A 22,366-nucleotide genomic window follows, 5' to 3' on the forward strand; every position below is an offset into this window, starting at 1 on the left:
ACCCGGCTCCGGCCGGCCTGGTGAAGCAGCTGGGAGCGACGAAGCAGCGGCAGTGAAAGGGTCGCAGGAGAGCTCCAGGGAGAGGGGAGGATGGTTGGTTCGAACCCTGCGAGGCTTTGCAGGTGCTGCGGGGTGGGGGGGTGGGGGGACGCAGTGGGAAGGAGCGCGTTTCCCTGCCGCCTCCAGTCTCCGCCCCTCAACCGCCAGAACAAGGTTTGTTTCCGTCTCTGCCCAGGGAGGGATCCATCTGAGAATTTGGTGGATGCTGTCCACCTCTAATCAAAAACAAAGGTCTGTTTATGTCCGAAGCCCTCCACGTTTGTTCAGTGAATGTTGAAGACAGCCCATCTTAACTGGGACTGTGCCAGGGTCCAGGAGGAGCAAACTCAGCCCTGACCTCTTGGAGTTTACAGTTTAGCAGAGAGGCGGGCGATGAGCAAGGACATGACTGCCTGGGCTGGAAGATGCCTGGGCTGGAAGGGCATCTCACCCTAGAGAACAACCCCCCACCCCCACCCCCAAGGCCAAGCTTAGGTTTGCACAGCCACAGTGAAGAAGCCTGGCTTTTTAGAATCAGCAGCCCTGAGCCATTTGGGCCCCAGTCTCCCCTTTTCTTGCACAGTCCGCTGAGCACGCGTTTGCTCGAACTACCCAGCCCCCTTTCTGTGTGCAGATCCTATCCCAGGGGCAGCGCTGGCACTGCCTCCAGGAGAGCCAGTTCCGGGATGGTTGGGAAGAGTCATGGTTAGACTTTCCGGATGGGATCTGGGAGCGCGGGCAGGCTGGGCAGTTCCCGGGGTCCTCTCTGGCGATCAGAGAAGCCTAGCGTGAGAGTCTGGGTCTCCAGCACCAAGGCGGGGCCTGTTTGGACGGATTTCTGCAGGTGCAGTGAGATGGGGAAGCACGGGAGAATGCCCAGGCACGGCGTCCATTTCTCTCTGCGGGCTGCGACCGGGTGGACGTGTGCAGGTGTATGAGAGAGCGCGCCAATACAGAGATGCGCGAGGGGTGAGGGTAAGGCTGCGCTTGTATCCTGTGAGAACCGTGATGAACGTCTGTGCGTGCATATGTGTGCAGAGCACCCGTGTGCGTGCACCTGTGATGGTGGTTCCGCAGCCAGCTAATGGGAGTGGGGGCGGAAGGGAGATGAGATCCGGATCCCTCGGCCACTCTCTGCTTCTGACGATTTAACGGGCCATTTGAGATGACTGCTCTCACACACCACCCCCCCCCCCCGCCCGCCCTATTGTCACTATTGCCGCGCGTTCAGGATTCGGAGCGGGCCAGAGGATCCTCAGTTTCCAGGCCCCCTCCGCCCCCGAAGTCTCCCCTGGAGAGCCAACTGACTGTTCCTCCCCCGCCCCCGCCCCACCTCCACCTGCTCCTCTGCGGACCCGTGGACCTTGGGGTGCGCTGTCCGGCGTGTAGCCTTCAGAGAAAGCCCGGACTTCTGCAGTGGAAGGCAAGGTGGGAACGCCACGCTGCACCAGCGCGGTCCTTCCTCTCTTTAAAAGGACAAATGAGATGCCGGCTGGCTCTGCGCAGCGGCTGCCTGCCACGTCCGCAGACTCGCCTAGCTCCACTCCACCTTATCCTGCCTCCCGGCTTTGTGCTCAGCTAGCAGGAGCCCGCGCATCCCCCGCGCGGTCCCGAGGGCAGGGGCAGGACAGCCAGCCTCCCAGCGACCCAAGGGAAGGCCCGCACCCTCGTCCCTCCGTAGGAGACCCATCCCCAGACTTGCTTTCGGGCAACACCAAAGTGCGTGGGTAGAAGTTGAAAAGAAGAACTCCGATGTTCTTGGGCGGCAGTGAGCTCGAGCACAGGCCAGGTAAGATTCATCAGTGTCGTTTCCTTCCCAAACACTTAGGATCAGCAACGGTGATGTTCGATAGAGCGGTGTCCCCAGCAGCGTTATACTAAGCCATATGGAGGCCAAAGGAAATATTAGCAACACCAATCTTGCATTGATTTCAAATGTCATTATTTTGTTCGCCGTGTTATTTTGAAAATCATATCTCGCTTTGGTTTTTCATCTTTTTTAAGACACACTGCACACAATGTTGTCTCGCTTATTGAATTTTTTGCACCCCCTTGAATTTTGCTCTCTAAGCAGATGCCTCTCTTGCCTCATCCTAATCCCAGCCCTGAGTGTCAGGTAAGGTTTGGGAGATGAACTCTACTCCCTACAGATTTGGATTGAGTATTTTTAAGGGTCTGGCTACAATGAATTCCACAGTGATGGGTGGATACCTCCTCTGCCAGTTGTGGGGTCCAGAAGGGCCAGGTGAGGAGGGGCCTCTGGCCAGGGACACCCAGCTGGATGGCCGGGCCGTGCTGAGAGCCCAGCCAAATCGGGTGAGGTGGGGGGTGGGCCTGGGAGGAGTTCATTCCTCCAGGGCTGGGATGGAAACAGAGTGAAGAGACTGAGGATTCTGCAGAGAGAATGATAAACTGGGGAAAGGAGAGCACAGTTAAAGGAACTATTAGTATTACCTAGTACTTAGTACAAGTTCTGGCAGGCACACAGGATTTATTTATTAATATTTATTGAGCACACTATAGGCCACACTAGAGTAGGCTAAGAACTACTCTAGGCTCCAGGGTGCCGCAGTACAGAAGACAGAGAAGGTGTCTGTTGATCTTGACTGACCTCTGTTTTCCCAAGACCAGATACATCTAAGGGCTGGAGGTCAAGTGTAAGGGGAAGGAGCCTCAAGATCTCAAAGCTGCCTGAGTCCTTGTGGAATTCTTGAAGGGGCTGCTGACCTCCCAGACCTTTACCTATTTCTCTGTTTTAGGCTTTTGGCATTTTAGTGGCTGTCTCAGCTGGAGCAAAGACCTTATGCTGAGGGCTGTGTGGAGGACACTTGGCGTTACAGGGCCTTGTAACTCCAAGCTTATGATCTATTTTCTTCTAGTCATTTCCACAGGCAAATAATCACAGCCATAGATTCTGTCTAGTGCTACATTGTGCAACAGAGTAGCCACTAGATACATATGGTTACTTAAATGTAAATGTAAATTAAATAAAGTAAAAAATTCAGTCCCTCACTTGCATTACTCACATTTCAAGTGCTCAATAGCCACATTTGGTTAGTGGCTACTGCATTAGACAATGCAGCTTGTAGAATATTTCCATCAAGGCAGAAAGTTTGCTGAAACCGGTTTGGCTCAGTGGATGGAGCGTCGGCCTGCGGACTGAAAGGTCCCGGCTTCGATTCCGGTCAAGGGCATGTACCTGGGTTAGGCACGTCCCCAGTGGGGGGTGTGCAGGAGGCAGTTGATTGATGTTTCTAGCTCTCTCTCTCTCTCTCTCTCTCTCCCTTTCTCTCTGTAGGAAATCAATAAAACATAAAAAAAAAAGGCAGAAAGTACCAGTTGGACAGCTTTGATCTAGTGTATCAGTCAGTTTTCTGCAGCAATAATGCTGCATAGAAACCTCAGAATTTCAGAATAAACTTTTCTTGTTCATGGGTCCAGGGGATGACTGGGCTTTAGGTTGCATGTCAGCTGGACTTGGCTCCAGGATGCAGTTTGGGTTCAGGTGTCCATGTGTCTCTCATCCTCTTTAGACTTCAGACATGCTCTTCTCATGACTAATAGCAGGAGTGCAAGAGGGCAGTCTAAACTACACAGACACATTTAAGGACTCTGCTTGAATTACATTAGGTTAACAGTTCACTGGCTAAAAGCAAGTCAGGTGGTCAAGACTAATATCAATGTCTACAATGAGAGGCCCAACAAAGTCACATGGTTGATGGTATGGATATATAATTCTATTATAAGGGAGGGAAGAACTGGGAATAATAATCCGGTCTACCTCACTCACACATAGTGCTTATTTTTTTTTCTGAAAAGGTTATACGTTTACATGTTTAAAAAATCAAGTATCAAAAAGCTTGGAGTGAAAAAGTCTCTCACATCTGACTCACCCACCTCATCCCCTCTTTATAGGTAAATCCTTTTATTAGTTTCTTGTCTACCTGCATGAGAATACAAGCAAAAACGTGTATTTGTGTCCCCCTTTGCTCTTAAAGAGAATTTATTATACACTATACTGCTTTCGTTTATTTCTTTAAGAATATATCTTGGCCCTAGCTGATTTGGCTCAGTGGATAGAGTGCCAGCCTGCAGACTGAGGGGTCCTGGGTTCAATTCCAGTCAAGGGCACATGCCTGGGTTGTGAGCTCGATCCCCAGTGTGGAGTCAGTAAAAAGTGTATTAAAATATATAAATAGTTCGGTGATTTTCCCATATTAGTATACATATAGTTCTCCTTTTTTACAGTTTTATTTTTATTTATTTATTTTAAACATATTTTTATTGATTTGTGGAGAGAGATAGAAGCATCAATGATGAGAGAGAATAATTGATCAGCTGCCTCTTGCACGCTCCACCCTGGAGATTGAGCCGGCAACCGGGGCATATGGCCTGACTAGGAATCAAATGGTGACCTTCTGGTTCATAGGTTGATGCTCAACCACTAAGCAACACCAGCTGGGCCATACATAGATACAGTTTTTAAACTTACATTCATTTATGTTTACTGGCCTCTGTGTTCTGCTTGTCCCTGCTCTCTTAGCTTAATGATAGGTACCTTCAGATGTCTGAAACGATGGTTGTGTTGGAAGACAACACTTTTAATCTGATTTTGTCAGATCTGGCCTAGAAGTGTTCATAGAGGTTCTCGAGAAAGTTTTGAGGTCTTATTTCCTGCTAAGGATGTTTATTCACTTTAAAAAAGAATTAACTTGCTTTCATCTCTCAAAGTTTTTGTGTGTGTATGTTTGTTTTATTTTTTTTATCCCTCAAAGCTACGTGTTCCAGAGCTGGGAGGGTAGAGTGAAGGTGCTGCTCTAATTTTTGTATCCCCCTCGCTGGGAGAAAGGGGAAATGAGGTAGGGGAGAGTGGGCCCAATCTTTCTAAAGCTAAAGCTTGGGGGCTGGTGTTTCCACATCACCTCCACTCTTATCTCCATTGGCCAGAACTCATGATCACACCAAGTGAAATGACAGCGGGGGGGAAGTTATGCCAATAAATGGAAGAAAGAGAATATATATATTGAGAAACAACTAACAGTACTTTCTTAGTGTTTGAGGTCTCCAGTTAGAGAGCACAGTCTTTGGGAGTTAATAAATACATAAAGCTATTTTAAAACCTTATACTGCATTTTAAAAGATAACATAACTGCATAATAGTGCACAAATCATAAATGGATAGCTTGATGAATTTTCACAAAGTGAACACGCCTGCGTAGCGAGCTCTCTGGTCAGTAAGTCAGAGTTTGCGTTTCTTTGACTGAGAGCCTGGGGGTGACGTAACCACGTGGAGGCGGGACCAAGGGCTGTTGAAGGTGAGTTACCCGGAGAAATAGGGCGTGGCTAGGCGAGAAGGCGGGGCCTCCTGGACGCCGGAAGGGGCGGGGCTTGATGGCGCTGCGCTTTGGGGCGCGGCTTATTGGCCCACAGTCCCGGCTAGAGCGAAGGGGCGTGGCGAGGTCGGATATGAAGACGAGGTTAAGCAACTGCGGGACTTAACCGCCAGGATGGCCGGGCCCCAGCGGTCCCGAGGGTGGCCTGGGCCCCGAGGGGCGGGCCAGGTGAAGAGGGTCGCCGGCCTCAGCGAGGAGATGAGGCTTGGAAGTTCTTTAGGACCCGAGCCGCGCGGCATTACGCGCCGGGGCGGGGCTTCGCGCCGTTGGGGCCGACGCTGCGGTGAGGGGCGGAGCCAGCGCGCTCCTTGCAAGATGGCGGCGTCCGGGACCGCTGGGCCGGCGGGGAACGTGTTCCCGTTCCGGGACGCCCGCGCCACTCCAGATCCAGTGCTGGAGGCCGGCCCGGTGGCCCACGGGCCCCTGCCGGTGCCCCTGGTGCTGGACAACGGGTCGTTTCAGGTCCGTGCCGGCTGGGCGTGCCCTGGGCCGGATGCAGGCCTGGAGCCGCGCCTCCAGTTCCGCGCCGTGTGCGCTCGCGGGCGGGGCGCGGCTCGGGGCGGGGCGGGCCCCCAGGTGGGCAACGCGCTGGGCAGCCTGGAGCCGCTGCGCTGGATGCTGCGCTCGCCCTTCGACCGCAACGTGCCGGTTAACCTGGAGCTGCAGGAGCTGCTGTTTGACTACTGCTTCCAGCACCTGGGTGTCTCCTCGCAGGTGAGCGTCTGGGGGGCGGGGGGACGGGGGAGGGCGGGAAGGGGGGTGGGCTGGGCTTGAGGGGGAGGGATGAGGTCGTGTCTCCGCTCACTCTGCCCTCAGAGAAATAATAATAGTCCCTCCGGTGGCGCTGATGGTTATTTAGTCATTCATTCATTTAGTCGCGCCGTCAGACACGAAGCGCCTAGCGTGTGTAAGCCGTAGGCGCTTGGGATGCAGCATGGACAGAACCAGACTCCTTTCCTCTTGGAGCGTACATTCGGGCATGTTGCTCCTTTGCTAACAGATTCATTTATTAACTGATATGTATTGAGCACTTACTCTGTCAGGCACTTTTCTAGGCGTTTGGAATACATCTGTGAATGTAACACAAAACCCGTGCGTATGGAACTAGTATGGACAGACAGACAAGAAGTAGAATGAAGTAGTCGATTCTGTGGCATGATAGAAGGAGAGGAGAGCGTTTTATATTTTTTTCAATAAGAGGGCAAGGGCACAACTCAGAAAAAAGGTGACTTGACGGCGGTAGTTGAGGGAGCAAGCCACGGGAGTATCCGAGGGAGGAATAGTGTTGCAGACTGAGGAAAGGAGGAAACCAAGGCCTGGGGCAGAAAGATGGATGCCCTAATCCTACCTGCTGGGCGGCCGGGTGAGGGCGGGGCCGCAGTAAGTGGAAGAGGAACTCAGAGGTAAGGAGGGGCACATACACCTAGGCTTTTGCCGAGTGAACTGAGGAGCCTTGGAGTTGAGCAGAGGAGGGACATGACTTACGTTCCCGAAGGGTCGCTGGAGCTGCTATAAGGGAAATGGCCTGGCCTGGGTCACAGATAGAATAGGGAGACCAGCGAGGAGGCTGTTGCAGGCACCCAGGTGAGAGGTGATGGTGACTGATCCGAGGGAGGTAGCAGGGAGTGGGGGGATGTGGGAAGAAGTGGCTGGATTCTGGAGCTGTTTTGAAGATAGAGCCAATATGATTCGCTGATAGTTTGGAAGGGGCTTGGCTTAATAACCTTAAATTGACCCTGTGTTCATATTTTCCAAAACCGTTTCCCATAGAGATGAGAGGAATGTTTTACAGTTGCTTCTGATCAGGTTTTTGATTGGAGACCAAAAGCAAATTCAGCCCTTGCAATAGGATTTTGGTTTCTTTTATGCTTTAAGAATAGTATTCTTGTATCACCCATCACCTATTTGTTCTTTTCTTTCAAAGTAGGGCTGTGTTGACCATCCCATCGTTTTGACAGAAGCGGTGTGCAACCCACTATATTCACGACAAATGATGTCTGAGCTCCTTTTTGAGTGCTATGGGGTTCCCAAGGTTGCCTACGGAATAGACAGCCTGTTCAGCTTCTACCACAATAAGCCAAAGACCTTGATTTCCAGTGGGCTCATCATTTCATCTGGGTACCAGTGCACACATATTTTACCCATCTTAGAAGGGAGGTGAGTGTACATACGGCATGAGTGCTCTTTTGAGAGGCATTCAGGAAATGTTTATTGGGTGCCTGTTTTAAAGGTGGAGTTGAAAGAGCAGGTACCGGACCATGAACTGGCCACCGGGCTTAGCTCTGACCTATCTCGCTTTGTGACTATGGGTAAGTAACTTCACCTTACATTCTTTGTGACCTCTTGGAAGGAGTTGAGGTGGGTGGTCTCCGAGGTCCAAATCCACAATTGTGGAATTTTATAATTCTGGTTTATAGTGAGATAGCTGACACAGTACCTGCAGGAACTAGGGGCTCAATAAAAATGTTTGAATAAATTATTTGAATAAACTTAATTTAGACAGAGTCACTTTCTTATTAAGATAGTATTATTTTTTTCTTCAGGATATTTCTTTATATATATATACATATATATATACATTTTTTTAAATTGATTTTTTACAGAGAGGAAGGGAGAGGGATAGAGAGTTAGAAACATCGATGAGAGAGAAACATCAATCAGCTGCCTCCTGCACACTCCCTACTGGGGATGTGCCCGCAACCAAGGTACATGCCCTTGACCGGAATCGAACCTGGGACCCTTGAGTCCGCAGGCTGACGCTCTATCCACTGAGCCAAACCGGTTAGGGCAAGATAGTATTATTTTTATTTAAAGCTCTTTAATCACCATAGTTTAGACCTTTTTCAGGTACAGTGCCTAGCACATAATAGGTACTTATTAAATGTTTTTGAGTTGAATAAAATGTGAGGGTAGTTTCTGTCATGTCTAAAATCTGTTCTTATTTTATAGTTGGGCTTTCGTTGTCTGATGAAAGCCTGGGCCAGCATCATGCTCTCCTGAGATTTCTCATTGAGTAAAGGGGATGTGTAGGAAAAGAGTCCTGGTTTTGCCCTCGCCAGTTTGGCTCAGTATGGGCCTGCAGGCTGAAGGGTCCCGGGTTTGATTCTGGTCAAGGGCATATGCCCGGGTTGTGGCCTTGATCCCCAATAGGGGGTGTGCAGGAGGCAGCTGATGAATGATTCTCTCTCATCATTGATGTTGCTGTCTCTCTTTCCCTCTCCCTTCCTCTCTGAAATCAACAAAAATGTATATGTAAAAAGAAAAAAGAGTTCTAGCTTTGGAGTTGAATGCCTGGTTTGTAGTCCTGCTAAGGATGAGGTACCTAGCCTCTTCACTTAGTTTTCTAATATGTAAATGGGAAAAATTGATTGCTCAGGGTTATCCTGAGGATGAAATGAGTTAATGTAGATGGTGGCACTTTGTAAATTATAAAGCAGTATGAACATTTAACTTAAAACAAATGCTGTGGAATATATTGAGCCCTAGAGTAGGAATTTCTCTTGAAATTTTTACAAAAATTAATGAAGAAAAATAATTCTTACACATTACCAAACACTCCTGTACAGAGTTGTCTACATTATGTAAAACGATATGCAAAAATTAAAGATGATATTGTTATTTTTATCTTGTATTGAGAGAAAATTATTTTACCTGAAGGCTAAGAAATGATCAGATTGGAGCATCTTCTGTTCTATGCTGGCATCTGCTGGTGAGGTGTGATATAGCAGCGACATATCACTATATAGCAACTTCTTAGTGCTCTGCTACTGTCGCACATTAAGAACACAAAGTTACTCTGGTTCTCTTTCCCTTCAGTTCATGTGAAAGGGACCTGGTAGTCTTAGGGAGTTACACTAAGCCAATACACCTGGGGTTACTTAATGTGTTTGTGTCAGTAGAAGTGGAGTGTTTAGGGAAAGGGGTCTCAAAAGTCTAGAGTTAGCCGAACCGGTTTGGCTCAGTGGATAGAGCGTCGGCCTGCGGACTGAAGGGTCCTAGGTTCAATTCCGGTCAGGGGCATGTACCTTGGTTGTGGGCACATCCCCAGTTGGGGGCGTGCAGGAGGCAGCTGATCGACCTCTCTCATCGATGTTTCTAACTCTCTATCCCTCTCCCTTCTTCTCTGTAAAAAATCAATAAAATATATATTTAAAAAAAAAAAAAAGTCTAGAGTTACCTGGGAAGCTTGTTAAAATGCAAATTCCCAGACCATCCCAGAGCAAATGAGTCCTGAGAATTGGTGCATTTAACATTTCCTCAGCTAATTCTAGGATACTTGGTTCCAGGACCACAGTTTGAGAAATTGATGGCGGGTCTGACTTCAGAGTACACGTTCTTCCCATTGAACCTGGTTTCCTTCTGAAACTTTTGCCAAAAGTTAGATGGACACATGTCTGTCTAGGTATGGACTAGGAAGTCTGCATTGGTTAAGATGTTGGACCATGCGAACTTTAAAGTCCCTTCCAACTAAGGGTTTTATGTTCTCCCGGCTGGTCTGTTTCTCCTCCTTTATCTACATTAAATTACCCTTTCTCCCCAAAGGTGCTCCATATTCTCTTTCATGCTGTCAAAAATAAGTGCTGTTGCTCTGGCCGGTGTGGCTAAATTGGTTGGATGCCATCACTTGCACTGAAAGGTTGCTGGTTGGATTCCCAGTCAGGGTACATGCCTGGGTTTGGGGCTCCATTCCCGGTCGGGGGCATATAGGAGGCAACCAAAAGATGTTTCTCTTCTCCCTTCCTCTTTCTCTAAAAATCAATAAATTATTCTTTAAAAAACGTAAGTGTTGTTTTCCATTTCTTGGTTGTAGGTTAGATGCTAAAAATTGCAAGCGCATCAATCTGGGAGGAAGCCAGGCAGCTGGCTACCTCCAGCGTCTCCTGCAGCTGAAGTATCCTGGGCACCTGGCAGCTATCACACTCAGCCGCATGGAGGAGATCCTGCACGAGCACAGCTACATCGCGGAGGATTATGTGGAAGGTAATGAAGACATTGTTTGCTTGCAGCTTTTGGGTGTTGGCTTTGGGGGCATTCCTTAAATTGTTTCCAGGATAACTCATTTGCTCATTTTTTTACTCATTACTTTTTAGCATCCCCTTTCCCTTTTGGTATTTACTTTCATAAAATGTTTAGTTAACTGATAACTTACATATGTAGGTTATTTTCAAAATTGTTTTGGCTATTCTAGTTCCTTGCCTTTCTACTTTGATGCAGTCCCATTTGCTTATTTTCTCCTTAGTTCCCATTGTCCTAGGAGATATATTGGTAAACATATTGCTACAAGAGATGCCTGAGATTTTGGTACCTATGGTTTTTTCTAGGACTTTTATGGTTGCTCATCTTACATTTAAGTCTTATCCATTTTGAGTTGATTCTTGTGTATGGTGTAAGTTGGTGATCTAGTTTCATTTTTTTGCATGTACCTGTCCAATTTTCCCAGCACCATTTATTGAAGAGACTGTCTTGACTCCATTGTATGCTCTTGGCTCCCTTGTCAAATATTAATTGAGCATAATGGCTTGTGCCAATTTCTGGGACCTTTTATTTCTTTTTCTTGCCTTATTTCACTGGTTAGGACTTCTAGTACAATTTTGAATAGGAGTGGTCAGAATGGGCATTCTTACCTTCTTCCCAGTTCCTTATCTTGAGGGAAGCATTTAGTCTTTTGCTATTAAGTACATGTTGTTAGCTCCAGGTTTTTGTTTTCTGTTTAAAAATAATTTTTTAAATCTTCATCTGAGGATATATTTTTTATATTCATTTTAAATAGGGGAAGGGAAAGAGAGAAACATTGATGTGAGAGAAAAACATCGACTGGTTGCCTCCCCCATGTGTCCTGACTAGGCCAGAGATCAAACCTGCAATCCAGGTAGGTGCCCTTAACCAGGAATTGAACCCATGAGCCTTCGGTGTATGGACTGATGCTCTAACCACTGAGCGGCACCAGGCAGGGCGAAGCTCTAGTTTTTTTGCAGATGCCTTTTATCAAGTTAAGGAAGTTTTCTTCTGTTTGTAGTTTTGCTGAGCATTTTTATTATGAATGGATTTTGAAATTTGTGAAATGCTTTTTCTACATCAATTATATGATCCTATGGTGTTTCTGCTTTGGACTCTTCAGTTTGGTCAGTTTTCTGTGGTTTTTTTTGGTCAGTGTTTTTTTTTTTTTTTTTTTTTTAACTATCTGAAGTTCTTCTGTTGGGTACCTATTTAGGATTCTTACATCTTTTTGGCAAATTAATGTTTTATCATATAATCTCTCTTTTTATCCTTGGCAATTTTCTTTGCTTTGAAGTCTATGTGGACATTAATGTAGTCACTTGTACTTTCTTTTGATTAGTATTTGCATGGTATGTCTTTCCATCCTTTTTTACTCCTTCCACATTATTATGTTCAAAGGGAATTTCTTTTTTTGCTTTTTAATTTTTCTAAAAAATCTTTATTTTTGAAAGTATTACATATGTCTCCTTTTTCCCCCCTGAGAATTTCTTAATAGTTAGGTCTTTTTAAAATCTATTTTCTCAGTCTCTGTCTTTTAATTGGAATGTTAAGATGATTTTAAATTGATTTAATTATTCATATATTTGGATTTAGGTATACTATTTTATTATTTGTTTTCTGTTCCTTCTCTTTGTTGATCCTGTTTCCTTCTGCTGTCTTCTTTTGGGTTATTAGAACATTTTAAAAATATTTTTGGTATTCCATTTTATCTGTTGTTTTTTTACTATGTCTTTAAAAAAAATTTTTTATTGATTTCAGAGAGGAAGGGAGAGGGAGAGAGATAGCAACATCAATGATGAGAGAGAATCATTGATTGGCTGTCTCCTGCATGTCCCCTACTGGGGATCAAGCCCACAACACTGACTGGGAATTGAACCATGACCTCCTACGCTCATAGGTTGACGCTCAACCACTGAGCCACTCTGGCCGGGCTTTACTATACCTTTCTGTAGTTTTTTCAGTGATTGCTCTAGAGGTTACAATAAACATACTTTACACAGTCTACTTAGAATCACTGTTTTACCACTTCAAGTAGAATGTGGAAATGTTAGCATGCTAGCGACTCCTTTCTCTTTCCTCCTTTGTGCTGGAGTTGTCTTATGTAATCATCCACGACATTGGGAACTTGTCAGACAGCGTATGGTTTTTACTTTTAATTGTCAAACGTTTTAAACTCAAAAAGAGGTTCGTCTGTTACATTTAACCAGGTTTTCATCATTTCCATTGCTCTTTGTACATTCCTGGTATTCCAGTTTTCCTTCTGGTATCATTTCTGTCTGAAGACCTGTACTTAGCAATTATTTTAGAGGAGGTCTGTTGCCATCATGTCCAATTTTATGGCTGCATTTTGTTGATTAGGTAGTTCAGAGATTGTATGGCATATGCTCTTTATCTTACGCAGACCTAGAATCCTGGTATTGTCATTCTAATTTCTGTGCTAATAGTGTTGCTATCTCATAACTTTCAAATTTATTTATTTGAAGAATTGCAGAAATGGCGGTGCCCTGACTATTACGAAAACAATGTGCACAAGATGCAGCTCCCATTTTCCAGTAAACTGCTCGGCAGCACTCTGACCGCTGAGGAGAAGCAGGAAAGGCGGCAGCAGCAGCTGCGGCGGCTGCAGGAGCTGAACGCCCGGCGGCGGGAGGAGAAGTTGCAGCTTGATCAGGAGCGGCTAGACAGACTGCAGTATGTGCAGGTAACAGCAGATCCCAGATGGGCCCCTGGCCTTGCTCAGCAAATGCTCCTCCTGTATATTCTTCCTTACCCACAAAATGCATCGACTCAGTTGCCCTTGGGGTCACAAAGGAGTCTCGGATCATTAATACAGAGGATGGGATAGCAGCAGGTATTTTTGAAAGAGCTGTGGACTTTGGCTTTGTTGATTTATGTCGGCCTTATAATCCCCTTTATTTTATTTTTTAAACTTTTAATGTTAGTGTAGCACACACGCTGCAAAGTGCACGAATCTGAAGTTTGCAGCTCATGCATTTTCACAATGTGAAACACACCATGTGTCTGCTCTCCAGATCCAGAAATGGAGCATTAACAGCATCCCAGCAGTCTCTCTCCTCCTGCCTACTCTTAGTACCCTTCCCACTTCTCCCCACCCAAAAGATGACAACGTTTCTGATGTCTGTCACCATCGGTTAGTTTTGCCTGGTCAGGTAGTGGTGAAACCATGATGCCATGGCAGCCTAGGGACAGCTGGGGAGGACAGCTGTAGGACACTTTGGGGGGAGGTGTGGTTTTGTGGTGGGGTGGGCTGAGGAGCTCTAGGAGCCCTGTCCTACTGTAGTTCTCTGTTTGGCTCTAAGCTACTTCTCTTTCCTTCCTGTTTGTGATTGCACTAATGACTTTGAAGATGAGTGGTGACTGCTCTGGTTTCAGGAACTTCTAGAGGATGGCCAGATGGATCAATTTCACAAAGCCCTGATGGAGCTGAACATGGACTCCCCAGAAGAGCTGCAGTCCTACATACACAAGCTCAGTTCGGCCGTGGAGCAAGCTAAGCAGAAAATCCTCCAATCCGAAGTCACCCTCGAGGTGGATGTGGTAGACAGCAAGCCTGAGGTACTGAGTGTTTTGGGGAGGGGGGTCATGTAGAGATAGTAGACCTTCCTGAGTGTGGGAGGAGTGTCTGGAGAAGGCTGATATAAAAGGGGCTGTGACCAGACTTGGGGGAAAGAGCTGGTGTGGTGAGTGATGTCCACAGGTACACTGGCAGGGCAATGATAGCACTAACCTGTACCAACTGAAGTTCTGACCCAAGGGTTTTCACCCTGTAGACCTCTGGCTCCCCAGGGATGGGAAAGTATGTGTGTGTAGAGTAGGAAGAACATTCACACACCACTTGTGTGGTGCTGTCTTAAACCTGAACCTGCTCCTGTGATGGTTCTTTGGCAGTTAGTCATACATTCTCTTTAACTTCCTTCATTGCTTTATTAAGTCTACTAGAGGCCCTATGCACGAAATTCGTGCAAGAGTAGGCCTTCCTTCCCCCGGCTGCTGACACCAGCTTCCTGGGATCCAGGCTTTCCTCCGGTTGCCGGCAGGCACCCTGGACCTGGGCTTCCCTCGTAGCCCTGACTTCGTCCGGAAGGTCGTCCTCCGTCTGGTCTAATTAGCTTATTATGCTTTTATTATTATAGATTGTGGTTCATCTTTCACTTACCTCCTTTCCATCTTAATGTTCTCTAAGGACAGGGATCATGCTGCATACATAATGGATGCATTTTTTACAGCAAATAGTGGGCATGCTCAGTAAAATGTTGGGTAAAGATCAGCCTTTTGTTAGTTACTAAAAACTAAGTCTTGAATAAGCTCTTTGATATTCTCCCTCTCCCTCTCCTCTCCCTCTCCCTCTCCCTCTCCCTCTCCCTCTCCTCTCCCTCTCCCTCTCCCTCTCCCTCTCCCTCTCCCTCTCCCTCTCCCTCTCCCTCTCCCTCTCCTCTCCCTCTCCCTCTCCCTCTCCCTCTCCCTCTCCCTCTCCCTCTCCCTCTCCCTCTCCCTCTCCCTCTCCCTCTCCCTCTCCCTCTCCCTCTCCCTCTCCCTCTCCTCTCCTCTCCCTCTCCCTCTCCCTCTCCCTCTCCCTCTCCCTCTCCCTCTCCCTCTCCCTCTCCCTCTCCCTCTCCCTCTCCCTCTCCCTCTCCCTCTCCCTCTCCCTCTCCCTCTCCCTCTCCCTCTCCCTCTCCCTCTCCCTCTCCCTCTCCCTCTCCCTCTCCCTCTCCTCTCCCTCTCCCTCTCCCTCTCCCTCTCCCTCTCCCTCTCCCTCTCCCTCTCCTCCCTCTCCCTCTCCCTCTCCCTCTCCCTCTCCCTCTCCCTCTCCCTCTCCCTCTCCCTCTCCCTCTCCCTCTCCCTCTCCCTCTCCCTCTCCCTCTCCCTCTCCCTCTCCCTCTCCCTCTCCCTCTCCCTCTCCCCCCACCCTTCCCACTTCTCGCCAACAAAGATGGCGGCTAATTTGCATACTGCAGGCAGGGCGGGAAAGAGCGAGCTGCCATCTGGGCCCTGTGTGCAGCCCCGCCCCCAGCCCGGACCCCTGTGTGCTGCCTAAGCCCGCCCCCAGCCGGGACCCCATGGTGATCCGAGAGCAGGAAAGTGCCGCCCCCGAGTCGCCATGGTGATCCAGCGATCAGTGAGCAGAAAAGTGCGGCCTGTAGGCAGCACCCAGCAAGGCCTGCTCTTGGGTCACCGTGGGGATCCCAGAGCAGGAAAGTGCAACCTGCAGGTAGCACTCAGGTGGGCCTGCTCCTGGGTTGCCATGGCGATCCCAGAGCAGGAAAGTGCGGCCTGCAGGCAGCACCTAGGAGGGCCTGCCCCCGGGTCTCTGTGGCGATCTGGCGATCCATGAGCAGGAAAGCGCAGCCTGCAGGCAGCACTCCACCCTGGCCACAGCTCAAGGGAGAGTACAACACGCAGTGGAGGCCAGGAGCCTGAGAGATCAACACAGAGGGGCGCCTGCTCCAAGCCTCCACGGTGTGGCTAGGGGCAGGCCCCCAGCAGTGACACACACACACACAGTGCCTGCTCTGAGCCTCCAGTGCGGCTGGGGGCAGGCCCCAGCAGACAGACAGGCAGACACATGTGAATTGGGACAAGTAAAATATCTCTACCATTTTTAGTGAAGCTAACAAGTTATCTTATTTTTTAAGGTGCCATGCTTTTGAATATAGCTAGATGAAGATGGGTGATATTTTTGTTGTAGCTGAATTTCTAGAATTCTAAAACAAAGGAACTTGTGACACTTCAGGGGCAGAAGTAACCAGTCCTACTATTGTTGTGTTGTGTGTTTTTTTAAAATAATATTTCTTTAAATCTAAAACCTACACTTAGAAAGGAATAGTCCTGTAGGAAAATCCAGTTTGATGCTGGGTGTAATTTGGTGCTTACCAGAGACTTCGGAACTGTTTGGCTTAGCATGAAAGTAGCTTTTCCCAGTGACCATCTCATAGCTGGAGGCTCTCTCAGTTCCTGCTTCCACCTCGCATTCTCTACCTCTCTCTGACGGGCTGTTGACTGCACGGGGACAGCCCCTGATCCTGAGCATGCCCGTTTGCTAGAGCAGATCCTGAGTCAGGTGTCCTAGGTACAGCTTATGGCTCACTGAGATATCAGCTAGAAGGGACCTTTCCTACTATCTTACTTGCACACAGCATCCCAGATCCGCTTCGGTGGCCAACGTGCATGTTCTAGTTTGCTTCTCCCAGTTGTCATCGGCTAATCAGCACAATATGCTTCTCCCAGTTGTCAGGTCTGTGTTTCAGTTTGAGCTCTTGTTTACTGGGATCTAGGACCAAGTTGTCTTTGTTGTTTATTCATCCATATTTAGTTTTTATTATGTTTAACATGTCACCAGGACATCAGCATCCTGACACCAGAAATGTGCACAAACCCAGCAGTCGCCAACCAGCGGTCTGCGGACCACTGGTGGTCCCTGAGGTCCGAAAGGTTGGCGACCACTGCACTAAGCCACTGGCAGGTTTAAAAGGAAAACAAACAGCTTTGAAGATGTGATTCCTGAGCAGTTGGGGAACTAATTTTTCTTTTCTTTGGTTCCCTTTTCTGCATTGGTTTCATGCCATGATTCAGCCACTCCTTCATTCAGTCAGCAGATACGTGCTGGTCCCTACTTTGTTCTGTGCTCAGGGGGTGCATATTAAATCTCTCTGGGCTTAGGGAGATTTTGAAATGTTAAACTTCAAAAGATTTCTCTGTATACAACAAACTTGATTAATTGATCTGTCCCCAGAGCTTTAATGGTCGGTGGACATTTATTAAAGGTACTTGTTAGTGACTAGAGTTTATTACTCTAATCTTCCTGGGATAAATATGACCATGACTCTGGCTGGCCAGTTCTGCCTTCCAGAAAGTATTTGTAGTATTTTCTAACTATTCACTTAGAATGGAGAGAATGGATTTATGTGGACCAAAGTTCATATTAAAATGCCATCCAAGCATTAATGGCTGAATTAGATTAATACAGCTAAATTTTTTAACTTAATATTTTCTAAAATCCATTTTTATCTACAGACCAATCCTTTCCTGCTCTTACTATTGTACAAGTATTCTGAGGAGGATGTTGTGAAGGAGTAGGCTCTATTAGCATTGCTGATGAAGCATTTAAACCTGCAGGTGCCCACTTCCATGGTTTTAGAGCGCTGTCATTTGTTAGGAAACACTATGGGCCCAATATAGAAAGTTCCTTTGCCCGACCAGCCACCATCAGAACTGGCCTCTGCTTGTTCCTGTGCTGTTCCAGGCACCCATGCTGCATCCTTCCTGCTGTCGTTTGGCAAACCGTCATTCTGTTCAGTTTCAAAAAGAACAGTCATATTTGTATTTCTGAACACCACACAATGCATGTGAAGACCCTGGCAAGCCCTAGACGGAGAGAAGCCAGCCATGCTAGAGAGCTGTATTCTTTTTTGGATGCTGTTTTCTGCGTAGAAATTATTAGCTTTGTTCCTCTGTGAATCATGTGAATTGGGACAAGTAAAATATCTCTACCATTTTTAGTGAAGCTAACAAGTTATCTTATTTTTTAAGGTGCCATGCTTTTGAATATAGCTAGATGAAGATGGGTGATATTTTTGTTGTAGCTGAAGAAGCTTTTGAAACCCAAACATCTCTATTCTAGGAAAACGAGAGGGTGTATCTCAGGTGTCCACCACTGACAGCTAGGTGTGGTATGCCAGGGACTGGGGTTGTAGAGGTGATTAAGGTACAGTTCCTGCCCGGCCAGCATGGCTCAGTAGTTGAGTGTTGACCTATGAACCAGGAGGTGATGGTTCGATTCCTGGTCAGGGCACATGCCCGGGTTGTGGGCTCAGTCCCCAGTGTGGGGCATGCAGGAGGCAGCCGATTAGTGATTCTCGCTCATCATTGATGTTTTTATCTCTCTCTCCTTCTCCCTTCCTCTCTGAAATCAATAAAAAAATATTTTTTTAAAAAGATACAGTTCCTGCCCTAACCGGTTTGGCTCAGTGGATAGAGCGTCAGCCTGCGGACTCGGGGGTCCCAGGTTCGATTCCGGTCAGGGGCATGTGCCTTGGTTGTGGGCACATCCCCAGTGGGGGGTGTGCAGGAGGCAGCTGATCGATGTTTCTAACTCTCTATCCCTCTCCCTTCCTCTCTGTAAAAAATCAATAAAATATATTAAAAAAAAAAAAAGATACAGTTCCTGCCCTTCTTGGTGCCTTAAAAAAATAGAGCTGTAGAACCATACTTAGTGGACTGTAAAAAAGCTTGTCAGGTGTGGTAGGTATGTGTGGGAATGCAGATGGAGTTCTAAGAAAAGATTGGGATATTTTTTTTTTTTTTTTTTAATATATTTTATTGATTTTTTACAGAGAGGAAGGGAGAGAGATAGAGAGCTAGAAACATCGATGAGAGAGAAACATCGATCAGCTGCCTCCCGCACATCTCCTACTGGGGATATGCCCGCAACCCAGGTACATGCCCTTGACCGGAATCGAACCCGGGACCCTTCAGTCCGCAGGCCGACGCTCCATCCACTGAGCCAAACCGGTCTCGGCGAGATTGGGATATTTAAGCTGGGCCCGGAAAGGTGATTTGATTTCCATAAGCATGAGGAGGGAAGGACATTTCAGATGGAAAGAACCACATGGGCAGGGAGCATGGCACGTTTGGCATGTAGAGTGTGGGAGATGAAGTAAGGAGGGGGAGGCCAAGGCCAGGCCATAAAGGTCTTTACCAATCAACCTGGATATTATCTCTCAGATAGACAAAGCCTTCAAAGTATGGTGAGCAAGGAAGTCATCTGATGAGATTTTATTTTAGGATAATAACTGGAGGCAGTTAGGAAGATGGTTTAGGGAGAGGCAAGGCTGAAGGTGGGAAGAGAGGATAAAAATGTGTTGTAGTTGACTTGAAATTTGTCTTGGGGGTAGAGGGTGGAGGAAGAGACACTTAAATGTAGGATCTAGCGATCTTGGTGCCAGTTAGAAGCAGAGGTGACAGGAGTGGCAATGACTGATGATAATGGAGCACGTGACATGTCCAAAACCAGCACTGAGCTCTTCTGCAACTGTCATCTTGATTAATTTTTTACTCTTCAACAAGTAATGTCATCACTCCCATTTTACGAACGAGGAAAGTGAGACTTACGGGAGTGAAGAAACTCGCCCAAGGTTGCACAGTTAGAGGTAGTGCAGCAGAGGTTCAGAGCAGCCGTCGATTCCAGAGACACTGTGATCTCACTGAAAGGCAGTGGTTGGAAGGTAAAGCCTTCCAGGCTTAGGAAGATAAGGAGCTGGGTTTCAAGTTTCTTATTTTTAAAGTTTTTGTGGGACATCATGACTTACAGAATTTCAACTTAAGGCAGAGCCCAGAATTTGGAGCTAAGAAGTTCTGTTTTAGGCCAGGTTTCCACCACTTTCTGGTGTATTGTGATCGTGGGCAAGTTATTAAGCCTCCTGACCCTTGGTTTCCTCACCATAAAGTGTAGGTTATCCGTGGTGAGGATCATGCCAGGCAGCAGGCGTCCTGCTCCGAGTCAGATTAGTGTTGGCAGAGATGCTCTCACCTCCTTTGCCAAGAGCAAGGTTCTTAGGTTCTCGCCTCCTTAAATTACCTATTTCTAAGCCAGTGCCTCTCATCCTGTTCTCTAGTCCCAGATGAAGAAATATTCCTTGTCCTTTCCAGGGTTTACCCCCCGCCCCCTACATATGATAGGCCATCTATATTGGTCAGGACTTAGAATGCATTGTCGCCCCTCTCTGAGCCACATATGCCACATGACTTTTTTGGGGTGTGTGTGTGTTGGAGGAATGTGGAAGGGCAGTTTGAATGCTAGTTTACATTGTAGTATATATGGATAGGCTAGGCATGCTCAGCTGATGGTATCGAGTCTGCCCGAACCCTCCCAAGACACCATCTCTTAAGACAGTCCTTTCTACAACAGCTGTCATTATTAGAGCATTCTTCCATGGAATACAACAGAGTATTTCTTTTTGTAATTCTCCCATTTGAGTCCAGAAGGTGAAACTCACCTGCCTTTCACGTGGCAGCACCACAGGTGGCTGAAGATGCCACCCAGAACCACTCCCACTCCCATCTGTCCCCTTTAACCAGGTCAAAATGAAAATGAGTTCTAAATCCTCCAATGGGGATGGTACCAGCATGTCAGGTTCACTGTTGAAGAGGAAAGCCTGTTCCACAGACAGGAAGCATTCCGCCACCCGGGAGCTTTCAGTCACATCACCAGCCCGTTGGTATTGGCATGTATATCTACTAATTATGAAGAGATTTACTTAATTTTGCTGGTAGTCTAAGCCACTTTGTAAGACACCAGGTATCACACCCTCTCCCTCGAGTTCTGTGTGTGGTGGTGTGACTCCTGCAGGCAGCAGGGCTCCCACTGTGCCCAGGTGTGGGTGGGCCCATCAGAAGGCTTCAGAGAGAAGGTAGGAATTGAGGTTATATAAGTAGGAAGCAGTGCGGGGGACAAGAGCAAAGCCCATTCCTGGCTTTTCAGTCTTTTAAACCTTGTGTTCATGCGTATTCTTTTCTTAAATACTTTAGAAATTTTTTCATGGTTTCATTTTTTCATAGTTTAGGCCATTGGGAGGTTTCAGTGCTTTTTCTTGACAGTGAACTAATAGAACTAAGGCTTGCTGAAGTTACAGGACCTGTTCTGTTTTGTTTATTCTATTCTTAGACCCCTGACCTAGAGCCACTAGAGCCGTCCCTGGAAGACGTGGAAAACATCAATGATTTTGAACCCTTGTTTTCAGAGGAAACGCCAGAAGTGGAGAAGCCGGTCGCCGCTGTCCAGGTTGGACTCCTGCGTCCTCGATCACGCTCTTGCTTTGAAGCTGTGACATAAATGACCAGGCTAGTCTAGTCTGCTCCTTTAGAAATATTTTAAAAATCCCAGTTGTATTTTCTAGAAAGGGGGGTTCTGATACTTAAAACATCCAAAGTCAGGGTTATCAATTGGGGTTCCATCATCAAGGTCCGAGAATCTGTGAGTAATAAATAGTGTGTCTGATGGAAACATTTGGGTAAGTAATTGGGGACTTTATACCTGAAGACTAGCTTTAGTGGTTTAATTCAAATTTAAGCCAATGTCATTATGCTTAATCCTCATTTGGGTCTACTTTTATGTCATACAGTGGCAACCAGAGAGGCTGACCTGGTCTGAGACACCTGGGGAAAAGCTTTCTCTGCTGTGCAGGGACCAGGGTGCTGGACAAGGCCCTGGGCAGGAGACCTGGTCTTTCTTTTCTTTTTTTTTTTTTTTTTTTTTTTAATATATTTTATTGATTTTTTTTTACAGAGAGGAAGGTAGAGAGACAGAGAGTTAGAAACATCGATGAGAGAGAAACATCGATCAGCTGCCTCCTGCACATCTCCCACTGGGGATGTGCCCGCAACCCAGGTACATGCCCTTGACCGGAATCGAACCCGGGACCCTTCAGTCCGCAGGCCGACGCTCTATCCACTGAGCCAAACCGGTTAGGGCAGGAGACCTGGTCTTTCAGTCTTTCTGCTGCCACTCTTAACAGTCTCTTTCCCTGCCATTCAGGGACCATTTCATGATGCAAATTTGTAGGTGGAAAGGGCTAGAAAATTGAATGTTCAAATCAGGAGAGTTGGGGAGGGGTTACTTGGGCATGAACAAAGGACAGAAGCTGTATTGGAATAAACAGTGCAGTTTGAGGAAACTGGCAATGAGCATGTTTGTCATATGATCTAAAAATATCTTTTAAACCTTGGGTTTTTAAAGCCCGTGTTTAACTTGGCAGCATATCACCAGCTGTTTGTTGGGACAGAAAGAATTCGGGCTCCAGAGATTATCTTCCAGCCATCTCTCCTAGGCGAAGAGCAGGCTGGGATAGCGGAGACCCTTCAGTACATTCTGGACAGGTGAGACTGAAACTTCTATTTCTTTTTTTTCCCGAACCACTTCC

General features: G+C 47.1%; 1 protein-coding gene across 5 annotated transcripts in view; it reads left to right on the forward strand.

The window, feature by feature from the left end:
* The first annotated feature begins 5,489 nt into the window (after positions 1 to 5,489).
* Positions 5,490 to 22,366, forward strand: part of ACTR5 (actin related protein 5) — a 38,505-nt gene continuing 21,628 nt past the window's right edge. For 2 of the 5 annotated variants that reach the window (XR_004969785.1, XM_036321110.1), the window contains exons 1-7: positions 5,494 to 6,146; positions 7,360 to 7,589; positions 10,243 to 10,412; positions 12,914 to 13,131; positions 13,824 to 14,006; positions 21,112 to 21,228; positions 22,183 to 22,322. Coding sequence is in view for 3 of the 5 variants with exons in the window: in XM_036321110.1 (XP_036177003.1) it covers positions 5,547 to 6,146; positions 7,360 to 7,589; positions 10,243 to 10,412; positions 12,914 to 13,131; positions 13,824 to 14,006; positions 21,112 to 21,228; positions 22,183 to 22,322 (1,658 nt within the window). In the remaining 2 variants the exon portion in view is untranslated. Of the gene's footprint in view, positions 6,147 to 7,359; positions 7,590 to 10,242; positions 10,413 to 12,913; positions 13,132 to 13,823; positions 14,007 to 21,111; positions 21,229 to 22,182; positions 22,323 to 22,366 lie in introns of all 5 variants that reach the window. The other 3 variants (XM_036321108.1, XR_004969784.1, XM_036321109.1) reach the window with 3 other exon arrangements.

Source organism: Myotis myotis, unplaced genomic scaffold (assembly GCF_014108235.1).
Source record: "Myotis myotis isolate mMyoMyo1 unplaced genomic scaffold, mMyoMyo1.p scaffold_m19_p_9, whole genome shotgun sequence".
In the NCBI taxonomy this organism is placed as follows: Eukaryota; Metazoa; Chordata; class Mammalia; order Chiroptera; family Vespertilionidae; genus Myotis; species Myotis myotis.